Genomic DNA, 16146 nt, shown 5'->3' with positions numbered 1-16146 from the left:
TGACTCTTTCTTGTGTGGTCCGTTTCACCCCCATGCGCTTAACCAAGGGATTGATGAATCGCACCTCCGCACCGAGGGCTCCCTGTGGAGTTTGCGGTGATGAGCATACTGCAAAGGGGGAAAAAACAATGGCACGGAGTCAGGATGGCCTGATCAGACCATCCTGATGCCATGAGAGTGCACTGGAGTGATCAGACATGGGAAAGTGTCTAATCACTTAAATATTAATATTATTTATATTAAATATTAAATAGTTAACAGCTTCTTTAACAATGGCTGCAACAAAAAAGGATATATTATTATAGAACAAGAGTTTTCTCAAGTTGGGATTTTTAAAAAACCACACCCTAATATCTTGGATATGCAGTATTTTGCTTTCTTTTGTTCCCTTAATTACCTTCTAAGTGGTACCAACGTCTTTTAAGGAAACCTTAAAATAAAAAAATAAAAAATAAAAAGGCTAGAACACCACATAATAACTGACCTGTTTAGTGGAAGATACATAGAGTATGAAATAGCATTCGCTGGAAGGGGAGTTTAACATATTTCCATTATGGCCCCAAATGTACAGGAGGCTACTAATGCTAGCTTAGGTTGCATTTATAGTTTCAGATACGGTATTTTTATTTATAGAAATATTTTAGTTGACTACTAATATTATTAATTAACTTATTTATAGACTCCAGTTTATAAACTTTACTATACGTGTTATGAGCATCTTCTACTTGTTTCCAGTGAGCTACAATACATACCTTTTCACCTAATATTAAACATATGGGACCATCAGTTCTAAGGGCTGTTATTGTTATTATTATTTTTGCTATATTTTCGAAGTACCCTAATATGCATGCTTAGGAAGCAAGGGCACCACACCCCCTGCCTAGTTTTGCAGACACCTTTGCCCACATTTCTGGTAGAGAGATTTCTTTTTTAAAAAATTCAGGCAGGTTCTTCTTGTCACTGTGATGTCATGTGATTTCTGCCACATGCTTGTAACATGCTGCTGCCTGGGGAGAGCCAGTTTGGTGTAGTGGTTAAGTGTGCAGACCTAACCTGGGAGAACCGAGTTTGATTCCCCACTCCTCCACTTGCAGCTGCTGATGTGACCTTGGGTCAGTCACAAGCTCCGGCACAGCTGTTCCTGAAAGAGCAGTTTGTGTCAGAGTTCTCTCAGCCCCACCCACCTCACAGGGTGTCTGTTGTGGGGAGGGGAAGGGAAAGGAGTTTGTAAGCCGCTCTGAGACTCCAAGTGAAGGGCGGGGTATAAATCCAATCTCTTCTTCTTTTTCTTCAAGGTGTGTTCTGAACCAGGAAAGTTTGAAGACCATTGTTCTAAAACATCAGATTTGCACCCTACGTCCATCCCCCCAAAGGTCTTTCAACAGTAGAGAGTTTAACTTCCTGTCATTGTCAAATGCATCAATAACACTGGGCCAATCACTTTCTCTCTCAACCTAATCTACCTCCCAGGGTTGGTGTGAGGATAAATGAGGCAAGGAGGAACTATGAGAGGCCTGGTCTATACCCAGTTCTCTTAGATTTTAATCCAACACAATAACTACTACTCTGCAATGCATTCAAGTCAATAGCACAATAAACAAATGTACTTCATGTGGCAAGTCACATGTTAAATACAACATACAGTTTGATTTTTTGCTAACCCATACCTGATATAGTAAAGGTGAGTAGCTGAAAATGGCTGCCTTTGTACGAATTCAGTAATTGCCATGATGACGCAAGGTCTCTGAGTAAGCAGACAAGAGTCTACAAACAACTTGGAAGAGTTCTGAAGAAGACTAGTTTCAAACTGGATTACAGCTAGCTATCGTCATCCATTTTTACTATTGTATCATCAGCTGTATATGTAACATCGGATGTGTTACTTGCCATTTGAGGTGCATTTGCCCATTTGCTATTGACTGAATACTTTGTTACAGTTTTGTCCATGTATTTTGTACTTATTCCTGTAGTATGGTAGTTGCTGATATCCTTGAATCATTGTGTTTTGTATTAAATCTTTTTTTTACTCTTATACCATCTAGTTTTTTTCCACAAGTGTACCTATAGTATGTTTGTACTCCTTTTTGCAGTTGTAAAGGCAAGTCTCTTGTTTTTCTCATTTGAGAGAGTGCAAAAACTATAGGTAATGTAAACAATCAAGAAGATTAGAAACAGTTTGAAGCTACTTACTCTCTATTGTTATTAATGATGATGATGCAAAAGAAAAGAAAATATGTGGATATCAAATCTGTTGCACTGAAAATATATGTAAGGATATACATTAACTTGAAATGTGGATTTCCAGTACATAACATAAAGTACTCAATTCTCAATAAACATATTTATTCTCTCTTTATTAAGAGCCAGTTTGGTGTAGTGGTTAAGTGCGCAGACTCTAATCTGGGAGAACCGGGTTTGATTCCCCACTCCTCCACTTGCACCTGCTGGATGACCTTGGGCAAGCCATAGTTCTGGCACAGCTGTTCTCGAAAAAGAGCAGTTTCTGTCAGAGCTCTCTCAGCCCCACCTACCTCACTGGGTGTCTGTTGTGGGGAGGGGAAGGGGGTGGCGTTTGTAAGCCACTCTGAGACTCCTTTAGGTAGTGAAGGGTGGGGTATAAATCCAATCTCTTCTTCTTCTTCTTCTGTTGTTATATTTATTTAGGGTTGATGGGAAGATTAAATGTTTTTTGGAAGATACAGATGCTGAAAGCACATTGGATGTTGGTGCTGATATGCGGAAGATCAACTATTGTTTCAGCCATTTAAAGGTACACTTCATTTACTACTGTTTGCCGCAAGGTGGGGAGGGGTTCTTAACTTGATAATAACATATTATGTATTTTTGTTTTACTAAACTGTACTAAGGGAGAGGTGAGTAGGAAATGCAGGTTCTATATTAGAACCGTATTAAATTAAATGGTTGAAGCACCAAGTACTTTTTGACAAGTAGAAGGAAAATATTTCTGGTTTGGATAGTGTAATCAAGAAAATGTGATGGTTGTCTTATGTTTTCTCCATTTTTATATCTGGGAAGTGTTCCACAAATAGTATTAACTAGCTGCCAGAGGATATAGTGATGGCTACGGCATAGAGAGCTTTAAAGGGGGATTAGACAGATTCATGGAGGATAGGTCTATCAGTAGCTACTAGACATGAGCTGCAGTCACACGCACCAGTTGAAGCCGAGGGGAAGTGAGGCTATTTCCTCCAGAGAAGAAGAAGAGAAGAGATTGGATTTATACCCTGCCCTTCACTACCTAAAGAAGTCTCAGAGTGGTTTACAAACTCCTTTCCCTTCCCCTCCCCACAACAGACACCCTGTGAGGTAGGTGGGACTGAGAGAGCTCTGACAGAAACTGCTCTTTTTCAAGGACAGCTCTTATCAGAACTACGGCTTCCCCAAGGTCATCCAGCAGGTGCAAGTGGAGGAGTGGGGAATCAAACCCGGTTTTCCCAGATTAGAGCCCGCACACTTAACCACTACACCAAACTGGCACACAGTTGTGAGATCACACCTCGCTTTGTAGCTGCAGCTGAGTCAGGGTTTTTGGGCCATTTGTTTCCCATGTGCATAAATGAGGAATTGCACCTGCTCACTAAGGGCCCCCCTATGGAGACGGGATGACATGATCAGACCATCCCGACAGCATGAGAGCGTGCTTGCGTGATCAGACAGGGGAAGGTCTGTCTGTGACTCCTTGGAACCCATTAGAGCCGGGCTTTTCGTGGTGTCTTTTAACTTCATTTCTGTGGCGGAGCAGCATGGGTTGCTGATGAATGCGGGATGCTTCCCAGATGTTGCTGTCTGATCGCTCCCTTTAGATCTGTCAGGCATTCGCACCTATGTCAGATCTAAAGACGTGTGTGATCACAGTCATGGTGACTAAAGGAAACCTCCATGTTCAGATGCAGTAAATGAGTACCAGTGCCAGCAGGCAAGATCAAGGGAAGGACTCAGCTTCTATGCCCTGTTGTTAGTCCACCAGAGGAACTGGTTGGCCACTGTGTGAGACAGGATCCAGCCGGGCTCTTTTTATGTTCTTATGTGTGTTTTTTAAAATGTCTATATTACTACTGAATATCACCATATAAATTAATAATATCTAATCTCTGTTGAATGTCTTTTGCCATCAGCAGTGTGGTAACTATTGCACAGAATAAAGAGGACACTGTCTGCCTATATTGCTTAAATCAGAGCACCAGTACTTTATTGTAATTTTGTATTGTTTTATTCTGCTTTTAACTGTTTTATTATGGCATTGTGCCCCTATTGTTAGCCACCCTGAACTCATTGGGGAGGGCGGGATATAAATTTGAATAATAAATAAATAAATAAATAAAATAAAGACAGAACAAAGGTGAAAGGGGAGGAAGAGCTTCATAAAGACATAGTGGGGATGAAGTTGAGGAAAGTTTAGTGGAAGTTCCATAAGGACACTATGCTGGTTCAGCAAAAATCTTCCAGATGACATACCTTTTGAGAGAGAGTTTGAAAAAGATGGGAGCTTGGCAAAACAGAGTAGATGGGATTAGCGAATAAGTGAATTTGGGACTAGGTAAAAGGCGAAAGTGAGGAAAGGTTTTGAAAGAAGAGAGAATTAAGTAAAGAATGAGATCAAATACTTTGGCCACCAAATGAGAAGGGAGCACTCACTGGAGAAGACCCTGATGCTGGAAAAGATTGAAGGTAAAAGAAGAAGGGGATGGCAAAGGATGAGATGGTTAGGCTGTGTTATTGATGCAAGAAACATGAAATTAAGCAGACTCCGGAGGACAGCGGCAGACAGGAGGGCCCTGTGTGGTGTGGTCCGTGGGGTCGCATAGAGCAGTTTGAATATGAGGATGAGGAAATTTAATTTGAAGTGAAAACCATTAGGCAAACAAAAGGTCAAACAAAAGAGAGAAAGAAGGCATTAGGTGAAAAAGTGACAAGTAGCAGGAGAGAGCACCATCATGAGCTAACTGTAGTAGTCCACAATGGTAATATTGGTTAGGCTAAAGAAATTTACCTCTATTGAAAAGACAAAGAAATGGAAGAATACTAACAGCATGACCATTAAATTATAAGAGCCCAGAATTGTTTCCCCCCTTTTTAATAGAGACTTCTTAATGCAAAGCCCTGTGAGAATGCTTTGCTTGCCTCAGACATTCCTGAAGACAAAGTTGCTAACAGCTCATTTGGGACAGAAGAGTTAAAGAAGCTAAAGAATCTTCTGCAGCAACGAGACAATGAAATCAGTATCCTTTCTGAAAGACAACACATTAAGATTTCATTTAATTTGGAAATGTCATTGTGTTGCTTGACAAATTAAAGGACTTCTTCCCTGCATAGTTTAACTTAGAGGAATGTGGATCCAACGTTTGCTATTATCTGTAACATGCTGGTTCAATCTCCTGAATGTAAAAATCTTTGTTGCTTGGCTGAGTTCTATCTCCGATCCAAAGTTTCTGGAAACCTAATGTCAAGCAGGTGCCTTTTTAAGTAATGGAAAAAAGTGATACTATATAAAGAAATATTTATTACCTTTCAAAAAGTTGAATTTCCTGTAATTGTTATTTTTAGCCAAGTGAAATGCTGCTTTGGGGACTACTGGACTTCGTATTTAAATTAAATATAAATTTGTATTCAACCTGAGGCTCCATACAATGTATACAAAATGTGTTTTGCTCCCATTCTATTTACCCACAGAAAACATAGCTGCAGCTTTGGCATGGTGCAAAATTATTTTGATGTGATAGAAACGGATGAGATAACTCCAATCTATATGTGTGCTGGAGAGGAAAACCTAATAGTTTTGAGCTAACAGAAATGTTACAGAATAATTCAATTTTTATAACATTAACTGCTGTTTTTCTTACTGTGTGTTCTGTGTGTTAGACAAGCTGTACATGCTATGCAAATGTAGAGCATGGTATCTGACACAATTTAGAATTCTAAAGATCTCTGCTCTTCAATGTTTGTTTTAAGGTTATTTTGCATTCATGGTTTGAAAATACATTATCTGTTTAAAAGCAGGGGTTCTGTAAGAGTTCAGGGGGAAGGACCTTATTCTCTTCATTCGCCTCCTTACCATATCTCCACTTTTCTTCAGTCCATCCCTTGGCAGCACCTGCAGTCTTTCCCCTTTACCTGCTTTCTTCTCTTTCTCCCATCTACCTACCTGCCTTTTTCTGCCCCCTGTCTTCATCTTTCCCATCCATCCCTTCTTCTCTCCTCTTAGTGTGCTTCCTTGCTTCATTCTCTCCCTCTCACCATTCTCAAGTCTCTCTTCCCTTCCTGTTTACTGACACTGAGTGAGGCATGAAAGACTCAGCAATATCATTTGCAGTTCTCTAACAATTTTCCAAATGGTCACTGAGATCTCATGATGTTGAAAAGATTCTTTTCTTAACATTGCAGACATTGTTTCTGTGATGGGGGGGTGGTTGAAGCCCAAAATATTTTGGTGATTTTTAGATTTCAGATCTGTCTTCAAAATTGGGGCTTCTTACCCACTGCATGGGGTTTTTTTTGGTCCACACACTGGAGTTAAGTTGAGAATTAGGCATACAATTTAAAAAAAAAAGAGATTTGTATGCAGACAGAGCCAGCTAAAGTAGAATCTTCTAACCTTCATCTGAGGAACATATAAACCTATTTGAATACTTAAAGCAGCCTACCAGTCTCTTATCCATCTGTTCATCAAGGGCAATCTGGCTGACCCAGGTCAAAAACCGGGCTTTTCTGTGGCCGCTTTGTGGAACAGCTTTGTTTATGCTATGTTTCAGATCCCTTCCGTCATAAGAAAACTTGTAAAATTTAGCTAATCCTAGTTGAACCAATGAATTGAAATGTTAATTATGAGTCCAGTGACTAGTAAATTGTAATGTCAGTGCAGTCTTAAAACTGATGTGGTGATTGTATAGTTGTTTTATAATAGACAGAATTTTTAATGCTAGTATTTTTGTTTTTTTCATGTTTAGACTTGATTTAATTTGTATATTTAGTATGTTTTTATCCCACCCTTTCTCCAGGGAGCTAAAGGCAGCACACATGGTTCTGGCTTCTGGCCTTTTAATCTCACAACTAACCTGTGAGGTAGGTGATGCTGAGAGAGAATGACAGGCCCAACTTCATCCAGTGACTTTCATGGCCAGCTCAATGTGGTTAATACTGCACCACACATTTGTTGTTAGCTGGCTCCAACCCATTAGAAGGGTGGGATGTAATATTTCAAATACATAATAAAATCCACAGGCATACAGATGTATCTACTATGTGCCTACTAAGAATTCCCAGTTTTCCCAAAGCACTCACAATGTCCCATGAACTCAGTTGTACACTAAGTAATGTGTACTCTTTCAGCAAACAAATTGACCACCACCTGCACTGACCCATGAAGAAAACAAAGCCCATGCTGATCTAAGTAAGTAAATAATTATTGATACAAAATGAATAATCTTTCTTTCTGTTCTGTATAAGTAGCAGACCTGGGGTGGGGGTGTTGTAGAGTTTGTAGTACTATACTAGATCTCCAAAACCTGCTCACATTTTCCTTATAATGAATTTTAGATATTTTAGTAAATATGTTAAAGAAGGAAAAAAAGAAAGCCCAAAATGCCCTTCTTCAACTCAGTGCTTCTTCAAAGGAGGTCCCAACCCCAGAAAGTTCTCTTCTTCCAAAAAAAGAAGAAAATGAGTACATGTTTCCTGTCTCTTTGAAACCTAAACCCGGTTTTCTTCCCAGAAACACAGGTTAGTGCATTTAGTAATATCTACAAATTCAGAATTGTCACATTATGTCCTTTGATGTGTCCTATTTGAGTCTGAAAGAGGTAGGGTTGCCAAGTTTAGGTTGGGAAATACCTGGATATTTGGGGAATGGGGGGTGGGGTTTGGGGACGGATGGGACTTCAGCAGGGTATAATGCCATAGAGTCCACCCTCTAAAGCAACTATTTGCTCCAGATGAAGTGATCTTGGTTGTCTGGAGACCAATTGTAATAGTGGGAAATCTCCAAGTGCCACCAGTTGGAAGTAGGATTTCTGCATCAGCGCTTGTATGGAATGTTATGTTATTTTGGTTGGTCTTGATAAAAGGTATCACATGGCTTGATTTACAGCCACCAACTGTCTCTGTGTCATATATAATCTTTACACTGAGAAACATTGATCCAGCATCCTCTGTGGAAAAAGTAGCTAAGAAACTACTGCCTGTCTGTGAATCAAAATTATGCTCAAAGAGGCTGTTCAATACATGGTTTATATAACATGAATATATCAAAAAATCAACCAGCAGCTTGAATTTCCAAAGGGGTTTCAGGGTTTTTTCCTTTTGTTTATTCAGAGTATAGGAAAGATGCATTATTTTGATCTGCATTCTAGATAATTTATGGTTTAACCCATAGCATTGTCAAGGTGCTTGTCCTTAAGAAGAAATCCAGTTTGTCACCTTAGATATACTGTTGAGTAAAGGCTTTAAGAAACAAATACTGTATACTCTACCCTGTTTTCCCGAAAATAAGCCCTACCCCAAAAATAAGCCCTAGCAGGATTTCTATGCATTTGTGGTATAAGCCCTAGTGTGCTTTCTTGAGAAAAAATAAATATAAGACAGTGTCTTATTTTCGGGGAAACACGGTATTTAAGCATTTTATTTACAAAGAAATTTGTTTATTACCGTTCCTGTACAAGATAATTGAGAGAGTGGTACCCAAACAGCTCCAGAGTTCCTGGATGACACGTTGGCACTGGATCCATTCCAGTCCAGCTTCCGCTCAAGTCATGGGAGTCCAGCTTCCGCTCAGGCCATGAGATGGAGTTGGTTGCCCTAACAGATTATCTCTGTAGGTAGCTGGATCGAGGCAGGTCAGCGCTGCTGTTGTTACTTGATCTCACAGCAATGTTTGACGTGGTTGATTGTGATCTTTTGTCCCACTGCCTCACCAATATGGGGATTCATGGGGTAGCCCTGCAGTGGCCTTTCTCATTTCTCCATGGTCAGGAACAAAGGGTAGTGCTGATGGGAGAGATGTCCCCTAGGTACCCACTGTTATGTGGAGTTCCTCAGGGGGCAGTCCTTTCCCTGATGTTGTTTAACATCTGTATGTGCTCCCTTGCCCAACTGGCTCGGAGTTTCAGGCTTGGGTGTCACCAGCATGCGGATGACATTCAGCTCTATCTGCTCTTGGATGGCCACCTGGATGCTACCCCACAACATCAGGCTGAGGGTTTGGAGGCTGTGGTGGGGTGGCTGAGGAAGAGCAGGCTGAGACTGAACCTGGGGAAGATGGAGGTTCTGTGGCGGGGGGAGCTTCGGGGTTGAGGTTCTGGCTCCTGACTCTTGACGGGGCGTCATTAATACTAACACGCTCCATTAGGAGTTTAAGTGTGAGTCTGGACACATCCTTGACCATGGAGGTGCAGTCACAAATACTGCAAGATTGGTGTTTTACCATCTGTGCCAAGTATGGCTGCTGGCCCCTTTCCTGTTGTGCCCCAACCTATGTCACGGCAGGACCAGGGGGCGTGACACAAGCAAGCAAAAGTCCAGGAACAGTCCGAGGTCAAGCCGGGCAAACCAGGTAGCAAGGTTCAAGCAGGTTTAAATCACAGTCCAAAAGCAGGGTCAGACATACCAAAGTTTCAAGTCCATAAATCACAACAATACCAGAGGAGTCAGAGATGAACGCAGGGTCAACAAAGCCAAAGGTCAAAAGCCAAGGATCAAGCCGAGAAGAATTCCACAAGGTCTGGAGCAGAGATGCAAGGATTCAGGTCCTGAACAAACGACGTTGCCAGCACAAATGACTGCTGGCAACAGACTTGCATATATACAGTGCTAGCTAATCAACTCATTAGCTAGCCAGGAGTGAGGACAGGATCCTGTCAGTAATCAGGGCTAAGAGATCTTCTGGCACGCATGCGTGCATTCTGCCTTCGCTCTCTCAGCTGTTGTCTTCTTACATTCCTGAGCCTGGTTACAGGTGGAGGCGAGTCTGATGATGAATTACTGGGCTGCAGCAGAGACTGATCCCTTGCAGGTGTTCCCTGGGAGGCTCTATCCTCCTCACCACTTAGATAGCTTTCAGCTACAGGATCCAGTCTTTGCCTTTCTGCTGCAGTACTGTCCTCAGGAGCCTGTTCAGGGTCCTCAGGAGCCTGTTCAGGGGCATCAGCAAAGGCAGGCATGACATCAGCAGGGGCAGGCATGACACTATCCCCCCATTTATTTATTTATTTATATTTATACCCTGCCCTCCCCAAAGGGCTCAGGGCGGCTTACAGAGGCAAGGCAGACCTCGTCATAATAAAACATAATATATATAATAGATTAAAACATAATACATCTTAAAATCCTAATTTAAAACAAGGTCCTCAGTGACTTCCATAGTCCAGAGATGACGGTTCGCTGGTCCGGAGTTCCAAGTAGACGGCTTAGGGCTTCTTCCATTCAGATGTTGCAGATGTTTCCTCAGGGCCTCAACCAACCCATGGCGGTAGTGGTATAGTAGGGGCGGCGGGTTTGGATGCAGCAGCGTGAGTCCTGGTGGGTATGCCATGGACAGCACACATACGATCTCTGCTGTGCCAGCTACACTGGTTAGCCATAGAGTACCGAGTCAGGTTCAGGATGTTAGTGTTGACTTTTAAGGCCTTGAGCAGTCAGGGACCCAGTTACCTTTGGGACCATCTCCTCCAATATGTTGCCAAAAGAATGCTGAGATTGGCTAACTTGCTGGTGATCCCCAGCCCTAAGGAGGCCCGACTGTCCTTGACTAGGGCCAGGGTGTTTTTGGTCTTGGCCCGAACCGAGGAGGAGGAGGAGGAGCCTGTTTGCAGGGTGGGTGATCCATAAATTTAATGAAATAAAATAAAAATAAATATTTACCCCGCTTTTCAACCAAACAGTTGGCTCCCAAAGCAGCTTACAGTACTTAAAAACATATGAATGTCCAAACTGAAACATAGTTTAATGATGTCTCAGTCAAGGCGCTATAGGACAGCTGGCTGCTGTTTCATTTGTTTGTGGCCTGAGTGATGGCATTTAGTAAATGGGAGGAGTGAGCTGCACTCAGGCACAGGAGAAAGGTTCCTGCTAGGTATTACCTCCTCTCCCATCCTTGCAGAGCACTAAGTTTAAAAACATGCTTGATCAACAACATTAGCTGCAAAGTCATTGTTCACATGATGGATAACAGACCAGATTTTTAAAGGAGAAAACAGTTCACAGGGCTAAATCTGCACAGAGTTACCAGTTTCCAGGTTGGGGGCTGAGGGTGGTACTAGGAGAAAAGGTATCGCCTCAACACACCCTAGTGTGTGGGGTCCCTCAAGGGGTGATCCTCTCTCCAGTGTTATTTAACATCTATAACATCTTTGCCCAGCTGGCATGGAGTTTTGGGCTGGGTTGTTACCAATATGCTGATGACACCCAGCTTTATCTGTTGATGGACAGCCAACCGGATACCGCCCCATCTGTTTTGGCAAAAGGTTTGGAAGCCATAGCTGGGTGGTTGAAGCAGAACTGGCTGAAACTGAATCTTTCAAAGAGGTAGGTTCTGTTGGCTGGGTGGGGGGTTACGGGATTGGGGAGCCAACTCCCAGCTCTTGACGGTGTACCTCTAACACTTGTACCAACCACCAGGAGCCTGGGTGTGTTCCTGGATGCCTATCTATGGAGGCCCAGGTCACAAATATTGACAGACTGGCATTCCACCAGCTGCACCAGATCAGGCGACTAGCCCCTTTCCTGTCTCACCCTGATTTAGCCACAGTAATCCACAGAACAGTGACCTCCAGGCTAGACTACTGTAACACACTCTGTGCAGGGCTACGCTTGAGCCCGATCTGGAAATTACAAGTTGTCCAAAATGTGGTGGCACGGATCCTTACCAGGACCCTATCGACAGCACATATTTGACCAGTGCTTCACCAGCTGCACTGGCTCCAATTTGAGTACTCGATCAGGTTAAAGGTTTTGGTACTGACTTTCAAGGCCCTAAACCATTTGTTATGAGGGCCGAATTTGACATAAATTGGACTTTGTCGAGCCAGGCCATGTGTGTCATAAAATGTAATGCCAGTGGGGGAGATATAAACTTTATAAAGGATACAAACAAACACAATTAAAGATATTATAGCAGCTATTCCATTGGACCCTCACATTAGGAGGGTGTGTGTGTTAAAACTAACATTTCTCTGCAAAACTGGAGTCCATTGAGTTTGCAGAACCCTATATTTTAAACTTGGCTCATCCCAAACCTCCCCCCCCCAATATAAACTACAAATATAAATGGTCTGAGCCCAGGACCCACAGGAAGAACATGAAATAGCTGAGCATTGCAAGCTTCTCCCCCCCTCCCCTGGGGTCTACTCAGAGTGGCAGTGGCTCTCCAGAGGGGTTATTTTACAGGGTGGTTTGAGTTAATAATTTTGGATGTCTTCTTCAGCACTTGTTCTGCTATTATTCCATTAGAGCTCCACATTACCCCTCGAGGAGCACTACATTCTGGAGATAAGAACCTCCTGGTGATCCCTGGCCTGAAGGATATCCAGCTGTCCTCAATCAGAGCCAGAGTTTTTTCGGCCCTGGCACTAGCTTGGTGAAACTCTTTGCCTAATAACATCTGTGCTCTGTGGGACTTAAAACAGTTCTGCAGGGCCTGTAAGACAGAGATGTTCCGCCAGGCCTATGGTTGAGTACAGACAGTTTACCATCTAGCCTGGCCTCCCCATCTCTCCCACCAAGCAACGATACATAATTGTCTAAGACTGTCTGTTTAGTTTTTATTACTACGGGTTTATTGTTTTAACTTTTAATCTGTGTATGTATGTGTGTGTGTATATAGTATTTATTAGAATTATATTTATAAATTGTTGTTAACTGCCCTGAGCCCCACTGGGGGGAGGGCGGTATATAAATCAACTTAATATACCACCAGGCTTTTGGTTGAGGACAGCAATGGGACAGCAACTAATCTGGCACTCTCATACCTCCCACCTCCCCTCACATATCCCATTAGGAGGCTACGGGGAAATTGCAATCCCCCCCCCCTTCTACTTGCCACACACACAAAGCTGTAAAATGCCCTTTTCTGCTAAAAACATTTCAAGATTTTTCTTTTAAAATCAGATGAAATTTGTTGTTCACTGTAGAGCTTCCTTAATATACAGTTACTTGGAACAGTATTTAATCTAGATAAGTACTGAGGACGGATTGGAGATGAAAACTTGCCCTTATTTTATTAAAATAATGGGAAAGCCTGCATGTTAAACAAAATACCATATTGTTCTCTTTAAAATAGCAGTGGTCTTTGTATTTTTGCATTTGTTTGAGCATGTGTTCCAAATAGCCACCTGGAATTATTCAGTGCTGTACACGTCTCTATATGACTCATTGCATCCTTTAACCATTTGAGATTCTCAAAAAGCATTACTTTAAGTGCTGAAAGTCATCAGAGTTGGAAGTTCTCATTAAAGCACTCTGCAGTATTAAGATGCTAATACATTGGATGAGGTTTGTAAAGCACCATTTGTTAACAGATGAGTTGATAAATAACAATGCCAATTGGCTTGTGTTGAAAAAGTCACCATTACACATTCAACCCTGAAATTTCCAACTATGGAATATCAGCTAAAACTTCAATTTTAAAAAAAAATCAATAATTACAAATGGCAAATTTCTAGAATTTTATACATTTATTATAATGCAACATTCCTTAAATGGGATTTGGGGACCTCCAGGGGACTGCAAGGGTACTCAAGGGGGGCCATGAGCCCTTTGTAAGGACAGAGGGCAGCACCTTCTTATGCCCATTTGGCTAATGTGAAAACAATAACCTCTCGTTTTTCTTGGAATGCGGGCAGGGATTTTCTGCTGCTGGGGGGAATCAAGTTCCCCCTCTGATATGCTGAGTGCTCATCGAGCCATCACCATCTACATTCATCTAGCTTCCAGATTACCTCAGACCCCTAATCAGAAAATGCACTGATTGGTTGCTTAGAACTGATTGCTCAATCCTGGAAACTATAATTGGCTAAGTAGTATGAAGGCAGTATAGTGCTAATAGAGTTATCATAGCTACTTCAGCTATAAAATAGAACTGGTTTTCAGTATGTTTTCTAGTGAAAAAGAAACAGATGCCACTTTATGTCCATAGAGACAATAAAAACCATTAGCCATTTAAGTTCAGGAACTGTGTGGTGTTGGATTTCTTCTGTTTCTGTGAGCAGCTCTGAAAGTTTTCCTTGATCCCTTACTGCTCATCTTCAGGTGGGTTTTTAAGTTGTGACTATATAGGATAGCTCCCCTCCGAGACCTGGCCTTGTAGGTCACATACAAGGGAAAACCTCATGATCTTAATCACAACAAATGCGAAATGGCTGGAGTAATTGTGTTTATTATTACAGTATGATTAATTTTAAATTAATACGATGGAAATGTTATGGTTACTAGTTAGGGTTGCCAAATATGTTTGGGCCGGGAGCGGGGGGCTCCCGGCCGGCGTCTGTAAAGTGTTTTCCCCTCAAATGGTGTGGCCCCGCCCCCAGCGTGTGACGTCACTTCCGGGTGATGCACGCGCGGGGTTGGGGTTTCCCCCGGGTCCCGATTCCGCAGGAGCGGAAAGCGGGGCTCGAAAGCAGGGGGAAATCCGCCCCCCGGGGGCATTTGGCAGCCCTATTACTAGTAACAAATCAATAGCTCAAACAGGGCCTTCCTAGTTAATCAGCAGCCATACAGTTGCACAGTGCCAACGTTATATATTTATATTTATTTTATTTACAAGGTTTATATCCCACTTTACAGCTGAAGCAATGCCCCAAGTGCCGAAAAAAGCAGTATAAAACATTTCATTACATGACTTAGGAACTAAACTAACAGTCATGTATATAACAACAGAAAAATATCAATTAAAGACATAGGGCAGGAAGGAGGGATTAATGAAGTAATGCTGGACAAAACAAAAAGCCTTCATCCACTGATTGAAGACATTGGACCTTTCTGCACTCTTCTTTTAATCCATGTTCACCGTGGTGTCCTTAAGCCATTCTGCACTAAAATTGAATTCAACCTTCTTCTTAATCCAGGTTTTCCCCCCATTCTGCACTAAAATCAAGTTCAACCTCCTTTTTATTCCTGTTTTTTTCCCCATTCTGCATTATATTACCTCCCTTCAGTGGTCAGCCTGGTTTCAGCCTGCTGTTGCCCCAGGTTATTTGGATGTTGTTTCGCTGTGGACTTAAATTGCCTCGACTTGAACACTGAGAAAATCCAGAGTTGCGGGAAAATGCAGAAAGGACCGTTGACAGAAGGGGATGGGTGAATATCCCTGGGGAGGAGTTCTACAGTCTTTGTACCACAACTGATAAGGTTCTCCCTTTGAAAGGGGCACCTGAAGAAAGAACTCAGAAGATGTCCAGTTTAACAGTTTTGTGCCTTTGGTGTTCTTTTACTCAAGAATAGTGACCTGCAGGTCAGCAGTGGAGATGCCAGAACATTTAAATGTTCTTCCAGAGTGGCTTCCCATTAGCCTTTGGATGACCATCTAAAATAGAGCAGACATATTGTGGTGTAGTGACTAGAACACTGGATTTGACTGGCAGGAACAGGATTCAAATTCCTTCCTATCTTCCAGAGTTACTGGGTGATATTGTCCAATCTCTCAGACTAACCTACTTCACAGTGCTGTTGTAAAGATAAAATGGGGGCTAGAGAATCCCAACTATACCACCCTGAATTCCTCAGAAAATAGGTAGGCTCTGAATCTGATAGTAAACCATAAATCAACAAAGTTCCAAAGCCCTCTGAAATAAAACTGACTCCTAAATTCTGAGGGTTATTATTTGTTGGGTTGTTGGTTCACGTTGGCTGCAGCTGGATATTTTTTCTAGTTATGGTTGTTCTGTTTGAGCTGTGTTTTGTGCTTTTTAAAATTATGGTTTAATATATTTTCTGGATTCTTCTTCTGAATTCAAAATTAGGATGCAAGTATCTTAAGTCATTTTTACACTGAAGGCCTAACATTTATTGATTATTTGTGTACCACAGAAGCCAGGCAATCCTCCCCCCCCGCCCCCCATAAACAGTGTTCAAAATGCAAGATGCCAGTTTAACCTCATGCTGATACTGAGATCATGTGACTAACACTTATACGTTTATCTG

The 16146-nt window shown here is 42.0% G+C and overlaps 1 protein-coding gene across 1 annotated transcript in view; it reads left to right on the top strand.

The window, feature by feature from the left end:
• The window catches only part of KIF6 (kinesin family member 6), a 295241-nt gene that overhangs the window by 113049 nt on the left and 166046 nt on the right, over positions 1-16146 (top strand). The window contains exons 11-14 of the mRNA XM_015425506.1: positions 2665-2770; positions 3379-3424; positions 5148-5240; positions 7555-7737. Coding sequence (XP_015280992.1) covers positions 2665-2770; positions 3379-3424; positions 5148-5240; positions 7555-7737 — 428 coding nt within the window. The remainder of the gene's footprint in view (positions 1-2664; positions 2771-3378; positions 3425-5147; positions 5241-7554; positions 7738-16146) is intronic.

The sequence above is a fragment of the Gekko japonicus genome, unplaced genomic scaffold (assembly GCF_001447785.1).
Source record: "Gekko japonicus isolate JY-2015 unplaced genomic scaffold, Gekko_japonicus_V1.1 scaffold506, whole genome shotgun sequence".
NCBI lineage: Eukaryota > Metazoa > Chordata > Lepidosauria > Squamata > Gekkonidae > Gekko > Gekko japonicus.
This window is presented reverse-complemented; position numbering and strand designations above follow the sequence as displayed.